Here is a 21,223-nt window from a genome sequence, read left to right as displayed (position 1 = left end):
GCTTCATTTCTCCCAGTCCAGAGCATCTCACTTCTCTTCAGACTCTGCCTCATACTGCCTACTCTGCCAGCAGCTGGAGGAACCAAAACCTGCAAACTCGTTCAGCCTACTGTCCAGGTACCTTCCCACTAGATGGCTTTGCCTTCTATCGTGGCCCTCAGAAGCTATCTCTTTCCCACAAAAGTCATCAGCAGATTTTTCCAAGTAGCAAATATTTCTGAGCATGGCCAACCATGCTATGTAATCCTTGCCCTAGGGCAGAAAACCCTGGGACCATGGCTCAGCAGACACCCTCACATCCACAGTGAAAATAACTGGACTTGCACAGCAGGGAGAGGAAAGTGATGCCAAGGATCCAACAGAAATGACCACATTAGTTTTTGAAATGTGTAAGATGTTGGAACTTTGGACTTGAAAACAATTGAATGCTATAAGCAGGCTTGATGGGCCATCCATGTAGGAGCTCAGAAGGCAGTCGTGTCGAGCGCAATGTGGACAGTGGAGGTCCAGCTCAAGAAGTGTCAGATAGGAGCATCTAAAAGTCTGCTGGAGTCTAAACTAATCCCCCTAACAGAGGAGATTGAAAGATAGCCTAGTATCTACTGTGCCACCTGTTTATTAGAGAAAGCAGGCCAAAAGAAAATACAAAATGCAAAGTTTGAAGAGAAAAAGATCATCAGGAAATTTAATGTTGGAGATAAGTTTTGTGCTCAAAGAGATGGAAAGTTTAAAGAAAGTCTGATGCAAAAATGTATTAAAGGAAGAGGTGCCCTCAGGCCAAGACTGCACTCTGCTAAGCTTCCAACTTATAACAAGAACCTAAGAATGAAAGGAAAGCTTATGAAACAACAAATCTACAAATCAAAGATTATGCAAACACATGGAGGGGGCTAAGTTCCACCCTAAGCAAGCAGAACTTGGAAGATTGCAGCCATGTGAGTGAGAGTGTAGAATCATTGAAACCAGAGTAAAGAGGTGGTAGACTCTTCCTCTGCAGTTAAGGAAAGCCACTGACAGAGGCCGGGCTTGTGGCAGGGAGTCTCTTGCATGGAACCCTGGAAAGGCCGTGGCCCGAAGCTGTGAAAGTGAAGCCTTGATTGTGATGGAGAACACAAGATGTTGGAGATGCCACAGCTATGAGATGTCTGCTGATGGCTTCAAGGAAGAGAATTGTGTTGCAGTCAGCAGAGCTGGGCGGAGTGGAAAAAGCTAAGCCCTTTGATTTGTGATTTTAGACTTTCAAACAGTCTTGAGACTGTGAAAGACTGAGGAATTTTGCAGTTGGACCAACTGCATTTTGCTTTATGATATGGCTACAATCCTATGGGAGCCAGGGAATAAATTGTTGCACTTTGAATGAGAATGACCCCATTAGTTGATATATTTGAATGTTTGATGCCCTGTTGGAGCTCCATCAGGGACTCCATATTTACTCTGTCAGTGTTCTTCAATCTTGGTGAGACTGGGGATCACATTGCTATTTGTAGGCATTATCTGTGGGATGTGCTTAGCCTGACACTTTGAGTGTGAAAACTCAGGGAAGACACGAATTTGAGCTGTCAAGAGGAACCATCTTTCTTCTGAACCACCAGTGTGCTTTGGCCTCACAGATGTTTGGGCTGTTAAATAATTTCTGCTCATATATATATACATCTTTCTAGAAAACTCAGATCCAGTTTACAAGTTATTATTGGGAACTGGGGAGGCTCCTTGCCCTGCATTTCCACATAAAGACAAAGTCCTGGGCTATTAGTTTTACTTTCTGCCTCCACTTTTATTGTACTTTTTCTTTTTTCTTTTTTCCCTCCTTCTACCCCTCTCTTTCTTTCTATATGTGTGTGAACATTAGTGTGTGCATGTATGTGCGCATGCACACATATAAGTGTGTAGACCAGAGAAGCACCTTGGGGGTTATTCCACAGTCACTGGGTCCACCTTGGTTTTAGAACAGAGAATCTCAAGTGGTCTGAAATTCATTGAGTAGGTATGATGGTTGGAATGACAGCAGCCTCCATAGTCTCATACGTTTGAATGCTCAGTCCCCTGGTTAGGGAAACTGGGAAGGAATCCAAGCTGTGGCTTTGTTGGAGTAGGTGAGGCGTTGTTACAGGAAGTGTGTCACTGGGGGTGGAATTTGAGGTTTCAAAAGTCTAGGATAGACCTAATCTTGATATCTATTTCTCTATAGACCTGATCTTGATATCTATTTATCTATCTCTGTCTTTGCTCCTCCTGCCTCTCCCCTCTCTCTGCCTGTTGTCTGTGTATCAGGACATAAAGCTCTCTGCCATTGCTCCAGTGCCACACCTGTCTGCTTCCTGCCATGATGATCATGAGCTCCACTATTCTCTGCAACCCAAATTAAATGCTGTCTTTTATAAAAAGTTTCCTTGGTCATGGTGTCTCTTCATCCCTGTAGAAGACTAAGACAGCAGACTAGGCTGGCTAGTCAACAAGCCCCAGAGAACCACCTATCTTCACTTTCAAGTGCTGGAACCACAAGCATGCAGCATCCCACCCAGCTTTTCTTTAACATGGGTTCTGGAAATCAAATTCATGTCATCATGTTCTCAAGGTGAATGCTTTACCATTTGTGTCATCTCCACAGCCTTTATTCTGCTTTTTTAATTTAAAGAGTGTATTCAACTTATGAAACTTTAGAATTCAAATATTTTCTAAGTAGGGAAGGTATGCTAAAGAATAAGGAAGTACATTGACACAAACTTTATTTCATTTTTTTCAACTATTAAGCTTCAAAAATATCAATTTCAGGACATAATTTTGAGGGTCAAGTAAGTATACTCACATAAGAATGCTTTGTAAACTTTGTGGTGTATAGGATGTTTGTTACTGTTTGATTTTTATTCTACAGGAAGTGTGTGTGTGTGTGTGTGTGTGTGTGTGCTAACAATGCAATACACATACAGAGATGGAAATATGTCATCTTTGAGAAAGGAGAACTTTGAGGCCAAGAATTTTTTAAACTGCCCTTGATCTACAGTGAATGTTTAGGGAGTAAACAACCTAATCAATCAACTCAGGGCAGAAATGTCACAAGGGCAGCTTATGTGACTGGTGTCTTTGGACAAACAAATAGCTCTCAGATATTTCAAATTAATGTCCTTGGTTCATTCAGCTGAAACGCAATGAATCCAATGATTCAGGGCACTGAAAATGGGACAGAGATGAAATGACAGCCAACGATGCCCCTCACAAAGTGAACACACACCTAAGACAGGACAGCCTTAGGTTAGTGAGGAACCCCAGTGATTTGTGACTTTACTTGAAAAATTCATTTCCCTTCTTCAAAAGTGGGTAGCACGAGCACAAGCCTGCTGAGCAAAGCATGATTTAAGTTCCCTGTGAGTCCAAATAGCATCATTATGAACAGTCTGACAATAGCAGTATTATTATAAATACAACCAGATCCCGCAGGGCAGCATGGGTATAGAAAGGCCATAGTGTGGAAGGATGTTGACATAGTAGGCAGTTTAACTCAATTTATTTTAGCATGTTATAAAAGCCTGCCCCTATGACAGTCATGACTTTCTGGTCCATGCAGCTAAGTATGTCTGCCTACATCTTTGTGTTCCATTTGGCCTATGGTAGTAGGCTGATGTCTCAGAACAAATGACCACTTGTGTCATTTTAATATCATAAAAGGAAGGGCATCAGGTCTCCTTCTAGTTGGGGAGTCATCAGCTCTGTGTTTGCTCTAGAAAGATTTGTCTGCTCTTCACAAAGTATCAAAAATAAGATCTCTTCACACATCAGTATTTAATGCTACTGAAATGTAGCTCTTTTAACATTTGAATGTGCTCTGAAGTTGAACACTCCCATAATATTTGTAACTTTTGACCCTATAAATGAACATCTAGCAACTTGTCCAGTGGCTATATTCCAAAATGTGACAAAATTTAATATACAAACAGACTCATCTTAGTTATTAAAAATACAAATGCTAAGATAAAAACATATAATTTCATTGACCAATAGCAAAGAGGTGGTACAGTAAATTGCACTAGAGCCACAAGATGAAAGATTATGCTAGCACTAAAATTACCATAAGGAAGAAGTTTAAAAAACAGAAAAATGCCTACATTCCAATACTATGTGAATAGGTCATAATAATAAGTATACTGTATGGCCTTAATGGTGTAAACACGCACAGTCAAAGACCTTAAGGAAACACAGTGAAATGCTGACAGTCATCAACTGTAGGGTGGGGTAGTACAAGTGACTTTAAGTCTTTACTGATGGTCTGATACCAGCAGTTTTATTATAAAGAAACCAGATCCCACAGGGAAGAAATATATTGCTAAAGGCTGTAATTCACAAGGTGCGTAGGAATCCAGCAGAGTTACTGTGCAAGGAGCCACACTGAGTAGTGATTGTGTGGTGGAGCCCATCACCAGAAGGGGGTGCCTCTTAGTGGCTGCTGTGAAGTTAGCAGCTGGGTACAGATCTTATGGTGGTAAATGCTTTCTGTCCTCATAGACACGGATAACGTATAGACTAGTATTAGTCCATTCTGAAGGGCAGGAAAACATTTCCAAGAACGACAAAAGAAAAAAGTGTAGAATTTGAGAGTCGGCGTTCAGAAATACAATATCACTGCACTCGGTGAAAACTGAAGTGGAAGCCTAACTCCAGGATGGCAACTCTAGCTTCTGATAACCCGTTTAACACAGCCTTCACCCTGCCCCGCCCCCTGCACCCAGACTGCACAGTCATGTCAGCCATGCTTCACCCTGCCCCACCACCTCCACACAGACCGCACAGTCATGTCAGCCATGCTTCACCCTGCCCCACCACCTCCACACAGACCGCACAGTCATGTCAGCCATGTTTCACCCTGTCCCACCACCTCCACACAGATCGCACAGTCATGTCAGCCATGCTTCACCCTGCCCCACCACCTCCACACAGACCGCACAGTCATGTCAGCCATGCTTCACCCTGCCCCACCACCTCCACACAGACCGCACAGTCATGTCAGCCATGCTTCACCCTGCCCCGCCCCCTGCACCCAGACCGCACAGTCATGTCAGCCATGCTTCACCCTGCCCCACCACCTCCACACAGACTGCACAGTCATGTCAGCCATGCTTCACCCTGCCCCACCCCCTGCACCCAGACCGCACAGTCATGTCAGCCATGCTTCACCCTGCCCCGCCCCCTGCACCCAGACCGCACAGTCATGTCAGCCACGCTCTGTGAATATGCAAATGTGTAGAAGAAGTAGTTGTGGCTTGAGCGGCACCCGGGATTCAGGTGTATGCAAATGACGGAGGGTAGAGTGGGTTCTGGTAGCCCGAAATTTGGCATAGACTGCACACCACAGCAATCAACAGTTACAAGGAAAAAAAAAAAAAAGCAGCCTTTTCACTTTTTCAAATTTCAATTAAGAGGTTAACTGATGTTTTTATTTGACAATTAGTGGAACATACAATTATTTATTACTAGATGCTAGGGGAATTATACATGAAGGATTATCAGGCTCTTTTGTGCAATAAAGATATACAATAGGCAGATTTGTACTTTTTTAAACAGAAGTTTGGTACTCTCTGTTTTACATGAATCCCATGCTTCAATTTTGCGTTTGGAGGTGAGATGTTACAGTAGATGAACAACTTTTAGCACGAAGCATCAGCACCATAGGTGACAGAACATCTTCCTTAGAACAGGTGGCCAGTCCCTCGCTCCGTGATGTATAAATGCAAGCTGAAACCTGCCTTTTGTCTGCCTGAGATTCACTGACAGCAGGGAAGTGTGTGATAACGCGCCACCGAGTAAAGACAAGTAATCCATCCTCTATCTTCCCTTTTGGAAAGGCATCTGCAGTACACAACCATAAGTTTCTTAATTCCCCCAACTAGATATGTGGTGTACTCTGGGGGAAAGTCTGGAACACTGGCTGCCTTCCTTCTTCAGAGTTCTGCTAAGTGTTCTTGATCCCGTTTCGAACACTTGCCACAAGCCTAGCTGTCTGAATCAGACTGGTAGCAAAATCTAAGGCTTAGGAAGGGTGTCCACCTTCTCTTCCCATACTTCCAGGGCCAGGGCAGCTCCCTGTAAGGAATAAGGGAGTCTACAGACTCACAGTGAGAACGTGACACCCAGAGGAGGAAAACCGTGTGACAGAAAAAAAAAAAGATGTCCTCCAGTCAAGGAAGACAAAACATTATATTGGCCCGCAAATAGTTTACCTTGTTTTGAATAATCTTCTCCCAGATTTCCTTTTCCTTGCTTCTCGTCACCAAGCTATCCCTTCCTCCCCATATACCCCCACTTTGCTTTAGACATTTAACACTTTCTCATTTGGATTACATTGGAAAATGTGCCCCGCCCCCCTCCTCCATTACTTTGTGTTTCTGTGTACTCAAATGATATTGCAGGTAGAATGGCTTATCTGAGCAGAAAGCACTGAAGAGGCTTTTGAAATGCCAGAAAAGGTGAGACAAGAAAGGAAGCACAAAGGGAAGGCATGAAGCATGGGGCATTGCTGCTCAGGGAACACAAGAGCTGATCAAATCCTAGCCAATGTCTACAAATGAAATTAGCAAAAATATTTTAAAATCTTACAGCATATAAAACTGTATAAAATAGCATCAAAGCAAGGAGGAAAAAAGGAAAGGAATTCTCTACAATCTGTTTCTAGACTCCATCACTGGATGATATGTATGGCTGTAGGTTTTCACTGTAAAGATATATATGTGTGTGTGTGTTTGTGTGTGTGTGTGTGTGTGTGTGTGTGTGTGATTATTTTTATATCATCACACATATCACACATGTACCTATTAGAAGACAATGTAGCAGTATATAAGGCCCCTCCCTAGTACAGAGCGCATAAGGGGAGCACATCTAAGCAGAAGTATGCCTCCCGAGAATGTGTTTAAAAACCATTCCAGTCACAGAGCTCCAGTGAGCTCATCTGTGAGTGCTTTTGCCAGTGTAGACATCAGTTCCCATGGAGATTGAAAACATATGGGAGCCTCAGAGGCAATGGCTGAGGCTGGCCACTCCTGAAAAGATGCCCCACTGACACATTGACTGTGGGCTGTTATAGTCAACAATCACCGAGGAAGTAGAGGAATCGCTGGGAGAATCTGGGCAAATGTGCCCCAGGTGAGCTGAAATGTCCCACCATTCCCACTGCTTGTGATGGCCACTTGGTTTGGAAACACGTGTATCAGGGAAGCCTACCTACCTCTGCCAGTGGTAACCTACTTCTGCTTGGACAAAAGTCAGAATACGTGCTAATTTACCTCTAATATGGGTCCCAATATCTTAAGTTGATCTGGGAAACAGGTGTGACATAAGATAAATAGGACTTAGTCTTTAAAGCTGACCATGAACCTCTCAGTCTCCCACTGCCTCAGGAAACAAGTCTTAAAGGAAGCTGTTCTTGCTCATTCCAGACCCTGGGGGAGCACCTCCCCCATACAAATGTCCAATGAGACTCTCCCATGTTTTCTAAACTCACTAGATTCACAGTTGTTAAATAATCCAGTACAATCTGTCCATGGGTCTGGCTATATCCTGACTCCATTGCCATCTCTGTGCCTACAAGTGTCTCTGCTTGGACATAGGGTAACGAGGCTCCTGGTTTGACAGGAACAGTGTTGCTGTTCATTACTGGTTTCCCATTATGCTCTCTTTCTTGGGGATAATGAGGCCTTTAATCACGGATTGCTGTTGATGGATTACAAGTATAATTTGCCATTTGCTCAGGAATAAGAACCAATATAGCATCATTATTTAAACATTATGTTCTGTAACGCTCAGCTTCGCTGCTGCTCGGCACTGTGCCCACCACACTAGGAGAGCAGACCATGCAATGGTGCCACATGCATAGTATTCCCTATTTGTTCCAAGAAAGTACACGTTTCAACTTGGATTCTCAGCACAGTCATAAATGTCTTATGCAGGTCTGTTCCATCTTCCCTCTTGGCTCATCATTCTCTGAAGAACTTCATTTCATTGATTTCTTTTTGCTTCTGTTCTTTCTCAAATTTAAAGGCCAAAGAAAATGCTTTCATATCCTTTCATGTACTTCTTTTTTAGCTCTAACAATTTCCCCAATTAGCCTGATGTTTCTCCTCTCTTATAATAAACTATTGGTGTAATTAGAGTATGTCTGCCTTTACCTAGGATTCCAGTCTCATGAATGCTGCAGTGTGGAGAGAAAAGATGCTGCATATGTTATAAAGAAAATCTGAACTTTGTTCGCATTGAAAGCGGACAGAGTGTTGCCACATGACAGTTGCCCATCCTTTTTGAGTGTTGGCTGGGTGCCAGGCACTGTGACAGACTAGAGTTGATTTCTGCAGTGTGTGGAGGCATCTCAGGATTAGAAGGAAGTGTCTGAATATGAACAAAAGTACTGCTATAATCTCCTTTGTTTGGAAAATTAGGCTACACACAGACTTCCAATCCTTGAATCTTCTCTTTCTCATTATGAGAAAGGAGTTTCTGCTTTTTATTATTTGTTTCCCCTACACTCAAAGAGAGAATATTACAAAATGTTCCTCATTATCAAAATCTCTACTCAGACATTAAGAAAACCAAAAGAAAATATATATTACCTATCTATCCATGTACCTACACATTCATAAATCTATCCAAGGAAAAAGTGATCTACCAGAGAAGAGAGAGTTCAAGCCCCCTGTTTTCTCTCACATTGTATGATAACAGTACCCTTTCCTTCTCGTGGTTACACTTTCTAAAGGCATGGCTAGAAGTGGAAAATATAATGTTTGAGCTTCTGCAAATGAGATGAATCTGTAACACTAGATTGCCTTTGGCTTTGGTGTTTAGCACGACTTTAATGGTTAAGGGTATTAGTATGTAGAATCCTTTCAGATGTCTTCAATGGCTTTTAAGAGCTCCAAGAATAAAACTGCCAGTGGGGGAAAATGCATTAATGGTTCAGAAATGCATCTTTTAGTTGCTTCTATAGCTATTAGGACTCACAGACAAGGAAAGGCAGCTACAAATAAATAAAATACAGAACACTGTAAGGATCAGTCCCTCTGGCCCAAGGTCAGATCATAATGGCATGACTCGGATATAGGCTTGTTTGGTGATATGAAGATGCAACTCAAGGATTGCCTCCAGTTATCAGGTTATGCCCAGGAACATGAAAAGTTTATTATTTATTATAATATTAATGAGCATGAGGCCACTGCTGTGTCCACAATTTCTCATTGTAACCTTAGTGTATAAGGCTATGCTGTGTACATGAGCCAGAGGAGGATGAGTGACAGGGGCAGTGGGCCAGTGCTGTTTGGATGTTGATGCTTAGCTTGGAAGAAGCTGTTTCAAGAAAAGTAAAGTGCAATGAAAACATGCTACATCTTTGGAAATATTGTTTCTTCCTATGAACACTGACCTGGAAATGTTATTTTAATGCGTTATCAGGTCTAGGAACAGTTCGGAGCATGGTGATGTGTTTTGTATGTTTTTAAACAAATGGCTCTGCATTTTTATTCAATGTGCCTTAACACTTGAGAAATCAAAAACTGGGGCTAACTGAGAAGAGCTTTTGTTCCTCCTGTGTGTTCTGGGCAAAGTGGGATGTGTGAAGCTCTCCTCCTATTCCTTTTCAACTAATTAATGGCTAACAGCAAATTTAAATAATTTCCATCTTCATTGACCCCAGAAAATGGCTATATTCCTATTTCTTTATCAAATATTGTTTAGTGTTATTTGTTAGATTATAAAATGAAGCCGTAGGCATGCTGTATCAATTGCCCAAATGCTTCACATACAAAACTACAGAATAGATGTGAGGTAAAAGGCTCACGTTTCAAAGACGTAAACTGGCACACACTTGATTGCATGTAACTACCACACAGAATCATTCTACCTTTAAGAACACAGTTTGCAAGCCACTGATCCCTCCTGGTGGCGTGCAGCTCATGAGCACATTTTGTCTGACTGGTCCAATGTAAGCAACTGAATTAGACGCCGCTGTGTAAAACTTAGGAGACAATTTACATAAACCCTGGGTACTTGAGATCCCTATTCATATACAGCACAACCATATCCCATGATATTCGGCTGCTGCCTTCTTACAATAGCACCAACCTCACCAGTTTCTCCCCATCCATATCGGTCCCCAACACCTATCCTCACCAGCCCCTGACTGACAATGCTTCTTGAACACTAACACCCAGCCTCACTAATTCTTGGCCATTCTTACCCTTCCGGAGCAGCCACCCTCCTCAGTACCCCAGCATCCTCACTCTTTCTGACTGTCTCACTGACGTCAAGTTGCTCGTTTTACAATTAGATATTACACGGCTTGTTTGAATCATACATTTGGCCCTCTATACTCCCAAAGTCATTTAAATATGAAATCTCAAAATTTAGTTAGGAAAGCAAGCAGAGCAATAAAAGGCATCAGTGTTGTGATGAGGCCAAATGTACAACCCACAGAGAACAGTTGTGTAAACACCAGGTATTGTGTTCTAGGAAACGACCTTCTTCACCTCTTCCTGCTGAAGCCTGTTTCTGTGAGCCAACAGGTCATAAGGACCACACACAGTCTTCTTTAACCTCTAAAGAAGTACCAATAACTTAGTTTAGCAATACAGATACTCTAAAATATGTCTTTATGTTTTCAATGGAGAAATGAAATCTGTGGAATTACTCTAAACCCACTACTTAGTTCATTTTCTTCCTGGCGTTAATCCTATATGACATGCTTTGCGTTCAGAAGTGGCCTAAAACTACATGATAAAAATATATCCAAATCAAACTACAAGGAGGGAAAAAAGTCACACTTTCCTGGCATTCCACTGGACCCCAGTCTCTGTTTGGCATCAGAATTTTTATCCCCTTTCCCTACCATATCTCTTATCCTTATTTTCTACTTGTGCTATTAATCAACTACATTGTGGTGTTAAAATCTCACTAAAATGAGAAAGGCATTACCCAAATCATATCTCAGATTCTGGGTCCCCTATCACTTCCCTTTCTAAAAAGTTTTTAAACTAGTAAAAATCAACTTACAGATATCCAAAAGAAGAAGAGCAGGCAGAGGTCAAAACTTCAGTGACCTTTTAGTGATAGGTCCTACCCAATGAAAACACTGAGAAACCCACCTGGCAGTATGGTCATCAGCTAACACATTCAAGTTCATATTCATGAGTTTACAGATAATAAATTAAGCATCAAATACAGATTCCTATAGAATAATCTCCCTTTTGAAAAAAACAGACAATTTCATATTATACAAATGCAAAAAAAAAAAAAAAAAAAAAAAAGTACAAGAACAAATTTTAAGTCTTAGTAAACTGGAGAAAAATGCATGTTCTCAACTGAAAAAGGGACCAGAGATTGGCATTTCACTTTAGTTGTGATGAAGGCCAGCCTGGCTATATTCACCATCAGGAGCCAGTGTGAAAAGCAACATTCTAAGTTAACAGCACTAACAAAACAAAACGGCTGGTCACTGTGTGGGGGACTTTTCCTTGCCTTATTCAGCACATCCAGAATGTCAGTTTTTCACCAGGTCCAGAAAGCCAAATTATTAGTAATGGAGTGTAAAATGGCTTTTCATGTTTGATTTCTCCCGGGGTGGGGTCGTCGCAAAAACAAAATGAAAACCAACAAAACACAGCAAACCAAATGCTTTTTGTGTTTTCAGGAGGAAAAAAAAAGTAAGTCCCCCAGAATTCTAAGACCACAAGCCAACTCCCAAAAGCCCCTGGAAGGAGACAGTATGAGAGAAGATCAAGTGTGGGACTTGGTTTTGAAAGCTGTGCGCCTTCCCCAGATATGAGTCTTTGTGGAAGAAGGAGAATGGAGAAGCTCAGCTAAAATGGCGGGAGACACACTGGCAGCCTCAGTCTACGTGAGGTCTTTTCTACTCTTCTGGATCTGAAAGAAAGAAAAAGAAAAAGAAAACTGTCAATGCTGCCTTCCCTCCCCCTCCACCCTTAGGCCTCAGGAGAAGAAAATCTGGGGGTAAAAAGTCACGGAGATCCAGGGAACATTTCAGACTAGTAATGGCAGAAAACCAGTTGGGAGATAGGTGAGCACCTCTCTCCAAAACAAGATTCATTCTATTCACAGGGAAAATCTCAGAGGAAAACCTTAATCCCCTATACACACTTACAAAAATAAGGGCTGCTTAAACTGGATCCCTAGGCATTCTGTTCCAGCACTGTGGTTAATAAGCTACCTTATTTTGTAATGGGGAGGACAGTGGCTTATAGTCTGGCTAATGTATTTCAATGGTCAGTGGGGTCAGAAGAAAGTCAGATTTCTCTTGTTTTCATGCAAAGAAAACTTTGGGTCCCTTATCACTTCTCAGAATCTTCTCCCCATTTAAAAAAGCTTCCCAAAGACATTCCAAAAAAGAAATCCCCCAGCCCAGATCATCATGCAAGTGGATCCAGACTAAGAGCTCAGGAGAAAAAACAAAGATGGAAACACAATTAAATTAGTGAAAATACACAATACTGGGATTGTTTTCATCTGCGGTACTCTATCCCATGGAAGCTCAAGGGTCCTGGGAGGAATTTAAAGCCACAGCACCCCCCCTTCACTACTGGTAGGCACTGGTGTACCAGCAACTCATCTTTCCTTGTGTAAAAAGTTCCCTTCTATCCAGAGCCCCAAAGGAATGACTTGGTAGGGTTCTGGGCTCCAGAAAGGGTAAGTGCCTCCTCTATAGAAAGCTTAGAAGTAATCTCAGGACAAGGAAAACTTCCCCTTCAAATTTAAAGAGCCTTTCCTAAATAAGACTTAGCTGAAATTAGGCAGAAAACTAGTTGGATGATGGGACAGCCCCTCTGATCTTTATAATTATGTCACAGCCAGTTCCCAGTTTTCCAGGGACCATTGATCCAGACCTCCTGCTGTTCCTCTTTATTCAGGCCTTGATGTTTGCTACATTTACCCTCCATTAGTGACTGCACCCATTTGGGAGAAATAACAGAAGGAAAAGCAAAACAAAACCTTGGGCCAGTCCCTCTCCTCCTTGGTAGCACTGAAGACATGGCAGTCAGTAAGGGATGGAGACACGACAAGAGCTAACACTGAGGCTTAGAATTTTTCCACAGCTTAGGCATTATGGTCCACAAGGGGAAATGAAACCTGGATCTCTCTTCTCTCAGGCCCTGTCATTAATAGTTTAAGGTCACATATAATGAGACTTCTTGTAGATGGTCTGAATAGCACTCATCACATTTACAGATTCTGCTGGGTCCTCTCCTACAAAATCGAATTTTATTTTGATGGATGACATAAGGTTGAACTTGATTTTTAAAAAATAAGACACATTGGTTGGAAGGAAGCTGAGGACAGTTTGCTCAAAAGCACTGTCACTAAACCTAGCAGGCCCTGCTTGGCCAACAAGGACTGTGACTGCTCCCTGCTGTTCCAAGTAGCCTGGGTTACCAGTGGCCTGCTGTGCAGACTTGTTCCAGAGATGGAAAGAGGTCCATTCAGGGTCTTAGAGGAAGTCAAAAGCCTCTAGAAGATCTTCCCACCTTTCAACCCATTGCTTAAGTGTGAGACAAAGGAATGAGTGTCTCCTCAGGCTTTGCGCCTACAACGTCCAACACTCTTGGGCCAAGGTTGTCGGGGGGAGGGCACACATAAATAAAATTAGTATGTTTGAGCTATGTATAAATCTGTCATCATTATATGAGATCGACAGCAGAAGGCGAAGAGGTTACAGACCCCTGGCTAGCATCCTGGCCTCAAGCACATGTTTGCTTAGAGTAACTTCTGTTTAAAGTGCTGTACCCTAAGCTGACCACTTTTATTGCTACTCAGAGGACGACGTTCTTTCACCAACTTGACTCTTTGAGAGGAGAAAAATCATCTATGTCTACCCACTCTTTTGCTCTTTGCTGCATGATGTAAAAATCATGATGTGATATAGTGACATTTTGTATTCCATATAAAGAAGTCTCAAATGGATGGCTGTCTGTGCAGTTTATCTCATGGAGAGGACATCAGCCAAACAGGCACCTTGGCCCTGATTTGTCAATCACAAGGGAGCCCTTCCTCACTCTCCTCCCTGTGTGTGCTTACACATTTCAGATTTATGTATTTGTTTCCAAATTAAACTGGAATTGAGAAAACATCAGTAAGATCATAGAGTTTGTGAAAATGAAGACCCTGAAGACACATTTTTATAAGAGAAGTTGTTGTACTGAATAGTAGTTACACTAATTGCTTTAAATTTCATTGATGCTAAATCCATGATCAACCCTTTGAAGGACACACACACACACACAAAAAAAAAAACCAACGTTAAATTCACTTGCTTTAAAAGGAATAATTCATGAACTAAAATGGAAACTAGACCCATCTTGGGATGATTAAAGAAAATATTTCTTACACCTCACGGGGAAAAGCTTGGTTAGCTTTGAATCGTGAAGCACAGACATGTGGCTCAAGAATTCATGTAAGTATATTTGCTGTATGGTGGTGGATAATGATATAGCAGTAAATTTTTCCAGAAGTGAGGGGTAGGTTTAAAACAGGGCGGCTTCCTCTGCATCCTGTAGGCAAGAGATGCTAAGTAAGGTTCTTACAGCCATTTGGGTTGAACATTGTACTTTTTAAGAAATGCTAAAGATTCAAGTGGATGTGATATAGCTATAGAAATGTGTTTGTCGCCTTGCCCCTTGCCCCTTGCCCCTTGCCCCTTGCCCCTTGCCCTTTCCTACCTCCCTGCCCTCTCTCCTTCCTTTCCCTCACCCCTAGCTCTTGATGGCCCCTTCTCCTCCCCCTCTCATATTTCTTCCAATAAACTTCCACTTATATATTGTAGCTTCATTGCCATTAGCTCATCCTGATTATTTAATTAATCATCTGGTACCCATGACTTGGGGGAAGTTGAGCCCCACACAACCTGGCAGGCTGAACTTGTGGGGCCACTTCCTTTAACTCATCATTTTCCACCTGCTGTGATCCCATCATCCTTAAACCCAGGAGAAGTTGAGTACCCAGTCTGGAGACTCAGGACCATGCGAGGACAGCTTCTCTCCCACCTTCCTCTTCACCTGCTGCAACATTGCACTTGGCTCTCAGATTTGCTGGGCACAGATTGATGCTGTGATGTTGCCTTAGGACATGTGCTCAGAATGAAGCCACTGACACTACAGGAGCTACTGGGAAGGCCACCTGAATAATTGCCAATTCATCTCTTTTTATATACTTAAAAAGATTCTTGTAAACTTCAGGAAATCCACTCAAATCCACAGGTCACACTCCAGGGAAGTTATTTCCTATTTCAAGGGTGTGATCCCTCCTCCATTTCCCAATTTTGGGATTCCTCTCACCCAACTACCAAGACTGTGGGCCTAAAAGTTTCAATGTAAGCTACTTTCTCTACATAAACTCCTTAACTTTATCTTCTGCCTCTAACATATATATGTTCCAGCATCATGCCAGGTGCTGCATCTGGAACACAGGTGCTCCTGCCTAAACCTCACAGACTGCATCAGCTTAACTTGCAGTTTCTTAGCCACAGATGGTCTCACAGATCCTAAACAGCAAATACAACAGCCTGTTCTTCCTCAATTTGGACAACATTCCATCCTTCTGCCCCACCCCCACCCCCAATCAATGCCCCTATGTCAGCTGGAAGCAGTTAAAGACCAGATTTCTTCTTCCATTATCCATTTATTATCAAGAAAAGACTGAGATGTTAGGTCCTGCTGTAGGTTGTGGCTGGCACTCCCTGACCTCTAACTAGGGGCTGGACTTCCCCTCTCCCAGAGACTCACTATATAAACCAGACATTTTGGTTCCACTGCCCTGTCCCTTGCCCCTTGGCCTTTTCCTACCTCCCTGCCCTCTCTTTTTCCCTTCCCCCACCCCTAGTAGAAGCTCTCCCTTCCCCTCCCTTCCTGCGCTGCTTCAAAAAACCCCCTGCATTTATATATTTTTAAATGTGTTTATTATTCACATTGTTTATTCCCAGGTCATCGGCATGGCCTCAAACATGCATCTATTATAAGAATCTGGCCCTGGCCTTAAACAAAACACTGTTAACATAATTCATTGCAAACATATTTCTTTGGCATTTTTGTGGGGTTTTTGTTTGTTTGTTTGTTTGTTTGTTTGTTTTGTTTTTTAATAGCCTGGTTCTACTACTTCTCAGACTCAAAGAAGTAAACTGAGTCAATGAGGACAAAGCAGTGCGAAAGTTCATATTTTCAAATGGAAAAATACCATGGCTGCCTCCACATTGGATTAAACAAAAATTTCAAAGCCATGTAGCAAGTGACTGAAAGATCTTCAAAATATTAAACAGAAAAAAAAAATGTAGAGGATAAACAGTAAAACAAAACCTAATGTTAGTTGTCGAATAGAACTATTCTGGGATAGGAGTAAGCATTTGTGTTATATTTTAGTAATAATAAAATAATAAGAAAACCAATATTTTAGAAATATTTACTGGACTCTATCCAGATGTAGATTTCACCATTCTAGTCTAGGGCTATTGCAACTTTTTTTTTTTTTTTTTTTTTTTTTTTTTTTTTTTAAATTTTATTTTATTAATTTATTCTTATTACATCTCAATGATTATCCCATCCCTTGTATCCTCCCATTCCTCCCTCCCTCCCATTTTCCCCTTACTCCCCTCTGCTATGACTGTGACTGAAGGGGACTTCCTCCCCCTGTATATGCTCATAGGGTATCAAGTCTCTTCTTGGTAGCCTGCTATCCTTCCTCTGAGTGCCACCAGGTCTCCCCATCCAGGGGACGTGGGTTATTTTCAATGTGTACATTTTCTCTTGTATCCCCAATAAAAGCTAAGGTTGTAGAAGAATAATTCTAAGTTAATTCAACTGTACATACTATCAATGTCACAGCACTGTCCAAACTTTTAAAAAATGTGTTGATCATATATCTTAGCAGAACTTGTCAGATAAATGGATAGATGGGTCAGTAAATGATAGAAAAAGATAAAAACGGATAATTGTTTGTACATAATATGACAAAATATAATTTTTCTATGGGAAAAACAAATAAATATGTATTTTGTTATTAGTATTTTCTTTTTATATGTTCTGGACACCAAATTTAGTTTTTAAAAAAGGAAAAGAAAATCACTTTTTCCATAAAAAAATTTCATCTTTCCACTACTGTCTAGTGGCACCTGCAGACCTAGAAGCCTAGATCCAGATTCACTCTGTAGGAACCCTCTTAGTTCATGGACCATCTTTGCCTGGTAAGTCACCTCTTTTATTACCCATCCTTTACTCCGCTTGCCATCTCTATATCCACAGGCCTAGCTCCAGATCTATGTCCTTTGAACCTGCTTTGTTTGCAAGCCACCTTTGACTGTTGAGACACTCCTTTCCTCTCTAATCCTTCCCTGTGCCTGATGCCATCTCTAACCCATATGCCAAACCCCAGTCCTGAGGTTTAGGAGCTATCTTTTACTGGTCCAATCAAACAGATTATTCACCAGCTTTACCTGGCTTAACTAAAATCACATAGCTTCTGCACTGGCTCAATATAAGACAGGACAGAGTCTCACACCAGACACAAGCAAAGAAAGAAATACAAATACCCAGGCCAAATCATAAAAACAACATTAATTGCCATAGTGGCATGCCTCTCATCAAACACAGTAGTCATATAGATATATGCTCTAATGAGAACTACCTAGATGAGGCCCAGAACAGATTTTAAAAGGACAAACATAAGTATTATAGTAGAATTAAAAGAATTTAAAGACATGCATAAATATTTTATTGAACTACAAGAAGATAAAAATAAACACCCAAGTAATATCCAAAAATATAAATACACATCTAAATGAACTTATAAAGATACTCAAAGACTTGAAAACAAAATTAAATAAAGAGATAGAAAGATTGAAGGAACACAAGGTAAAATGAAGACAAAATTGAAAAACTCAGTATCCAAACAAGAACTCTCAGGGGAAAAGACTGACAAGTAGAATGAGTTAGGCAGGACTCAAAAATAGAGCAGAAGATTTAGAACAAACAGGTGAATAGTAAATAACATTTGAAAAGAAAGATCAGGAAAGGAACATGCAGAAAATGTGGAACACTAAGACCAAATCTTCATATTATAGTCATAAATGAGGGAGAAGAATCAAAGACAATGTCATGGATAAGATCTTGAACAAGATCATAGAAGAAAACTTTTACAAGACTAAAGAAATATATATCAGTATAGACACAAGAAGCACACAGAACCCCATCCAGCAACACCAGAAAAGGAACTCTCCAAGGTTTAATTTAATATCATAGTTACAGTACTAAATATCCAGAAGAAATGTGTTGGGTGCTGCACAAGAAAAAGCAGAAGTTATATCTATAGGAAAATCTATCAAAATCATAGCTGGTTTCTCAGTGGAAACTTTGAAAGCCAGAAGATCCTGCAGCAAAGCACTCCATGTTCTAAAACACTTTGGCTGCCAATGTAGACTACAATATCCAGAAAAACTATCATCACAGTTGAAGAAGAAATAAAAAATTTCCACAGCCTAAGGGAAATAATAGCCAACCACAAGAAAATACTAAATAGAATACTGTACGTAATACTTTGAACTAAAGAGAGGAAAGTGTGTATCCAACAGACTCTACAACAGAAACAAACTAAAGACACTATAATTAATGAAATACAAAGCATGACCAAGAACTCAAGTAAAACAAAACAAAACAAAACCTCACATCAACACATACTTTCAATAAAGTTTTAATATTAACAGCCTGAATTCTCTAATCAAGAGTAACTGAATGAATTAAGAAATAAAATCCATCTTTCTGTTGTCTGTAAGAATCCATTGTAGCAATAAGAATAGGCATGCCCTTAAAGTGAAAGGATAAAATAAAGTATTTCAAACAAATGAGATTAGAAAGCAAGCAAGCATTGCCATCCTAAGATCTGACAGAATAGAGTTCAAACTAAAACTAATCAGATGAGACAAAAAAGGGCATTTCATTCTTGTGAAAAGACTAATTAAATCAAAATTACAAACAAACATATCCATCAAACTGTGGCACATTCAATTTCATAAAAAGGATACTAATGGAAACAAAGACACAACAAAAATACAATATTAGATGACTTCAACACCCCACTTTCTCCAATAGATCAGTCATCTGGACAAAAATAAACAGAGAAACCTCACAATTACATAATATTTTACACAAATGGACTTAAAAGACATCTACAGAATATTCTACCCCCAAACTAAAGAGTATACATCCTATTCAGCAGCAAATGGAAGCTTTTCTAAAACTGACCACATTTGGGGACACAAAACAATACTTAATAAACACAGAAAAATTGGAAGAATTCCATGTATTCTAGACAATCACTGTGCAATAAAACTTAAAATTAACAGCAGTCAAACTCTAACAAGTATATAAAGTCACTAGGATTAAACAACTTGTTACTGAGTGATGAATATGTCAAAGAAAAAATTAAAATATTCTTGGAATTAAATGAAAATGAAAACACAAAACCTTAGGGATACATTAAAAACACTCCTAAGAGTGAATCTCATAACTCTAAATGCCTACATTAAAAAATCAGAAAGAGCACAAACAAATTATTTACCACAAGAATTTGAAAAAACAAGAACAAGCCAAGTCTAAATAGTAGATGGCAAGAAATAATAAAAACCAAAGCAAAAATCAATGAAACAGAAACAAAGAACACAAAGCAAAGAATCATTGAATGTATGAAATGGTTCTTTGAGAAGGTAAGACCAAAAAACTTTTGGCTCAGCTAAGCAAAAGAAAGAGAGTATCCAAGTCAACAGAAGCAAAACGGAACAGGAAAACACTACAACAGCCACCAAAGAAGGAACACTATAAGGGCATACTTTTAAAACCTGCACTCTGAAAAATTCAGAAAATTTAAAAGAAATTCATTAATTTCTTGATTTTTTTTTCAAGCTACCAAAGTTTATCTGAGAAGATAACAACAATCTGAACAGTTTCATCGCCAAGGATGACATTGGTAATAAAAGCCTTCCAGCTAAAAGACTCATATGCAGATGAATTCACGGCAGAGTTATACCAGACGTTCAGAGAACTACAGTGGATATTTCTTAAATTATTCAAAACTGGAAGCAGAAGAAGCACTCATCCTATGAAGCCAGAATTGTTTTAATACCCAAATGGTAAAGACACAACAAACAAACAGGATAAAGAAATGCAAACAAACAACCGCTACAGACTAATATGCCTGATTAGCTGAGCTGCAAAATCCTCAATAAAATACTTGCAAACGGAATACAGGCACATATCAAGAAGATCATCCACTGTGGGAAAGGAAACTTTATGCCAGAAATGCAAGGATGGTTCAATACATGTAAGCCAAAAAACATAATAATGGCTATGTAAATATATAACCATATGTGATTTATATAAAATATGATGATAACTACATAAATGGACTTATAAATAAAAATCACATGATCACCTCAATAGATGCAGAAAAGCCATTGACAAAGTCCAACATGCTCTCATGATAAAAGCTCTATATAAAGTAGGCCTGGACAGAACATAACTCAACATAATAAAGGCTATATATGACAGATACACTGACAAAATCATCCTAAGAGGAGAAAAACTTGAAGCAATCCCATTAAAATCAGGAATAGGATAAGGCTAGTCACTATCCTCACTTCTTTTCAATATAGCACTGGAAACACGAGCCAGAGCAATATGACAATAGAAGGAAATTAAGGGATGTAGATAGGAAAAGAAATTAATTTTTACTTATTTGCAGATGACATGATATCATGTACAACATATCCAAGAAATTCTACCAGGAAACTTCTAGAAACAATCAACAACTTCAGCTAGCATCAAAGAAAATAAAATATCTTGGGATAAACTTCAAGACATATTATAGAGCGATAGTAATAAAAACACAAAACAGACATGTCACCCACTAGAACAAAATAGAAAACCCAAACATGAGTGTATGAAACTACAGTCATCTGATACTGATAAAAAGCATCTTCAACAAATGGTGACAGGATAGTTGCATGCCCACATGCAGAAGAATGAATTAGGCACAAAAATTAGCCCTATGTGGGTCAAACACCTCAATCTGAAACCTGAAATGCTAAAACCAGTAGAAGACAACATAGGCTGACTAGGACTCCATTTGCTCAGAAATTGAGGCCAACAATTACAAAGAGGACCCCTTAAAACTAAAAGACTTCTATACTAAAGAAACAATCATTCAA

General features: G+C 40.1%; 1 protein-coding gene across 3 annotated transcripts in view; it reads right to left on the bottom strand.

The window, feature by feature from the left end:
• The window catches only part of Pde1c (phosphodiesterase 1C), a 475,928-nt gene that overhangs the window by 27,153 nt on the left and 427,552 nt on the right, over positions 1 to 21,223 (bottom strand). The window contains exon 18 of one of the 3 annotated variants that reach the window (XM_051152304.1): positions 11,277 to 11,889. The exons of the other annotated variants lie outside the window; for them this stretch is intronic. Within the exon in view, the coding sequence (XP_051008261.1) occupies positions 11,876 to 11,889 (14 nt within the window). The 3' untranslated portion in view covers positions 11,277 to 11,875. Of the gene's footprint in view, positions 1 to 11,276; positions 11,890 to 21,223 lie in introns of those variants that run through there. 3 annotated transcript variants of the gene reach the window in all.

Source organism: Acomys russatus, chromosome 10, assembly GCF_903995435.1.
Source record: "Acomys russatus chromosome 10, mAcoRus1.1, whole genome shotgun sequence".
NCBI lineage: Eukaryota > Metazoa > Chordata > Mammalia > Rodentia > Muridae > Acomys > Acomys russatus.
This window is presented reverse-complemented; position numbering and strand designations above follow the sequence as displayed.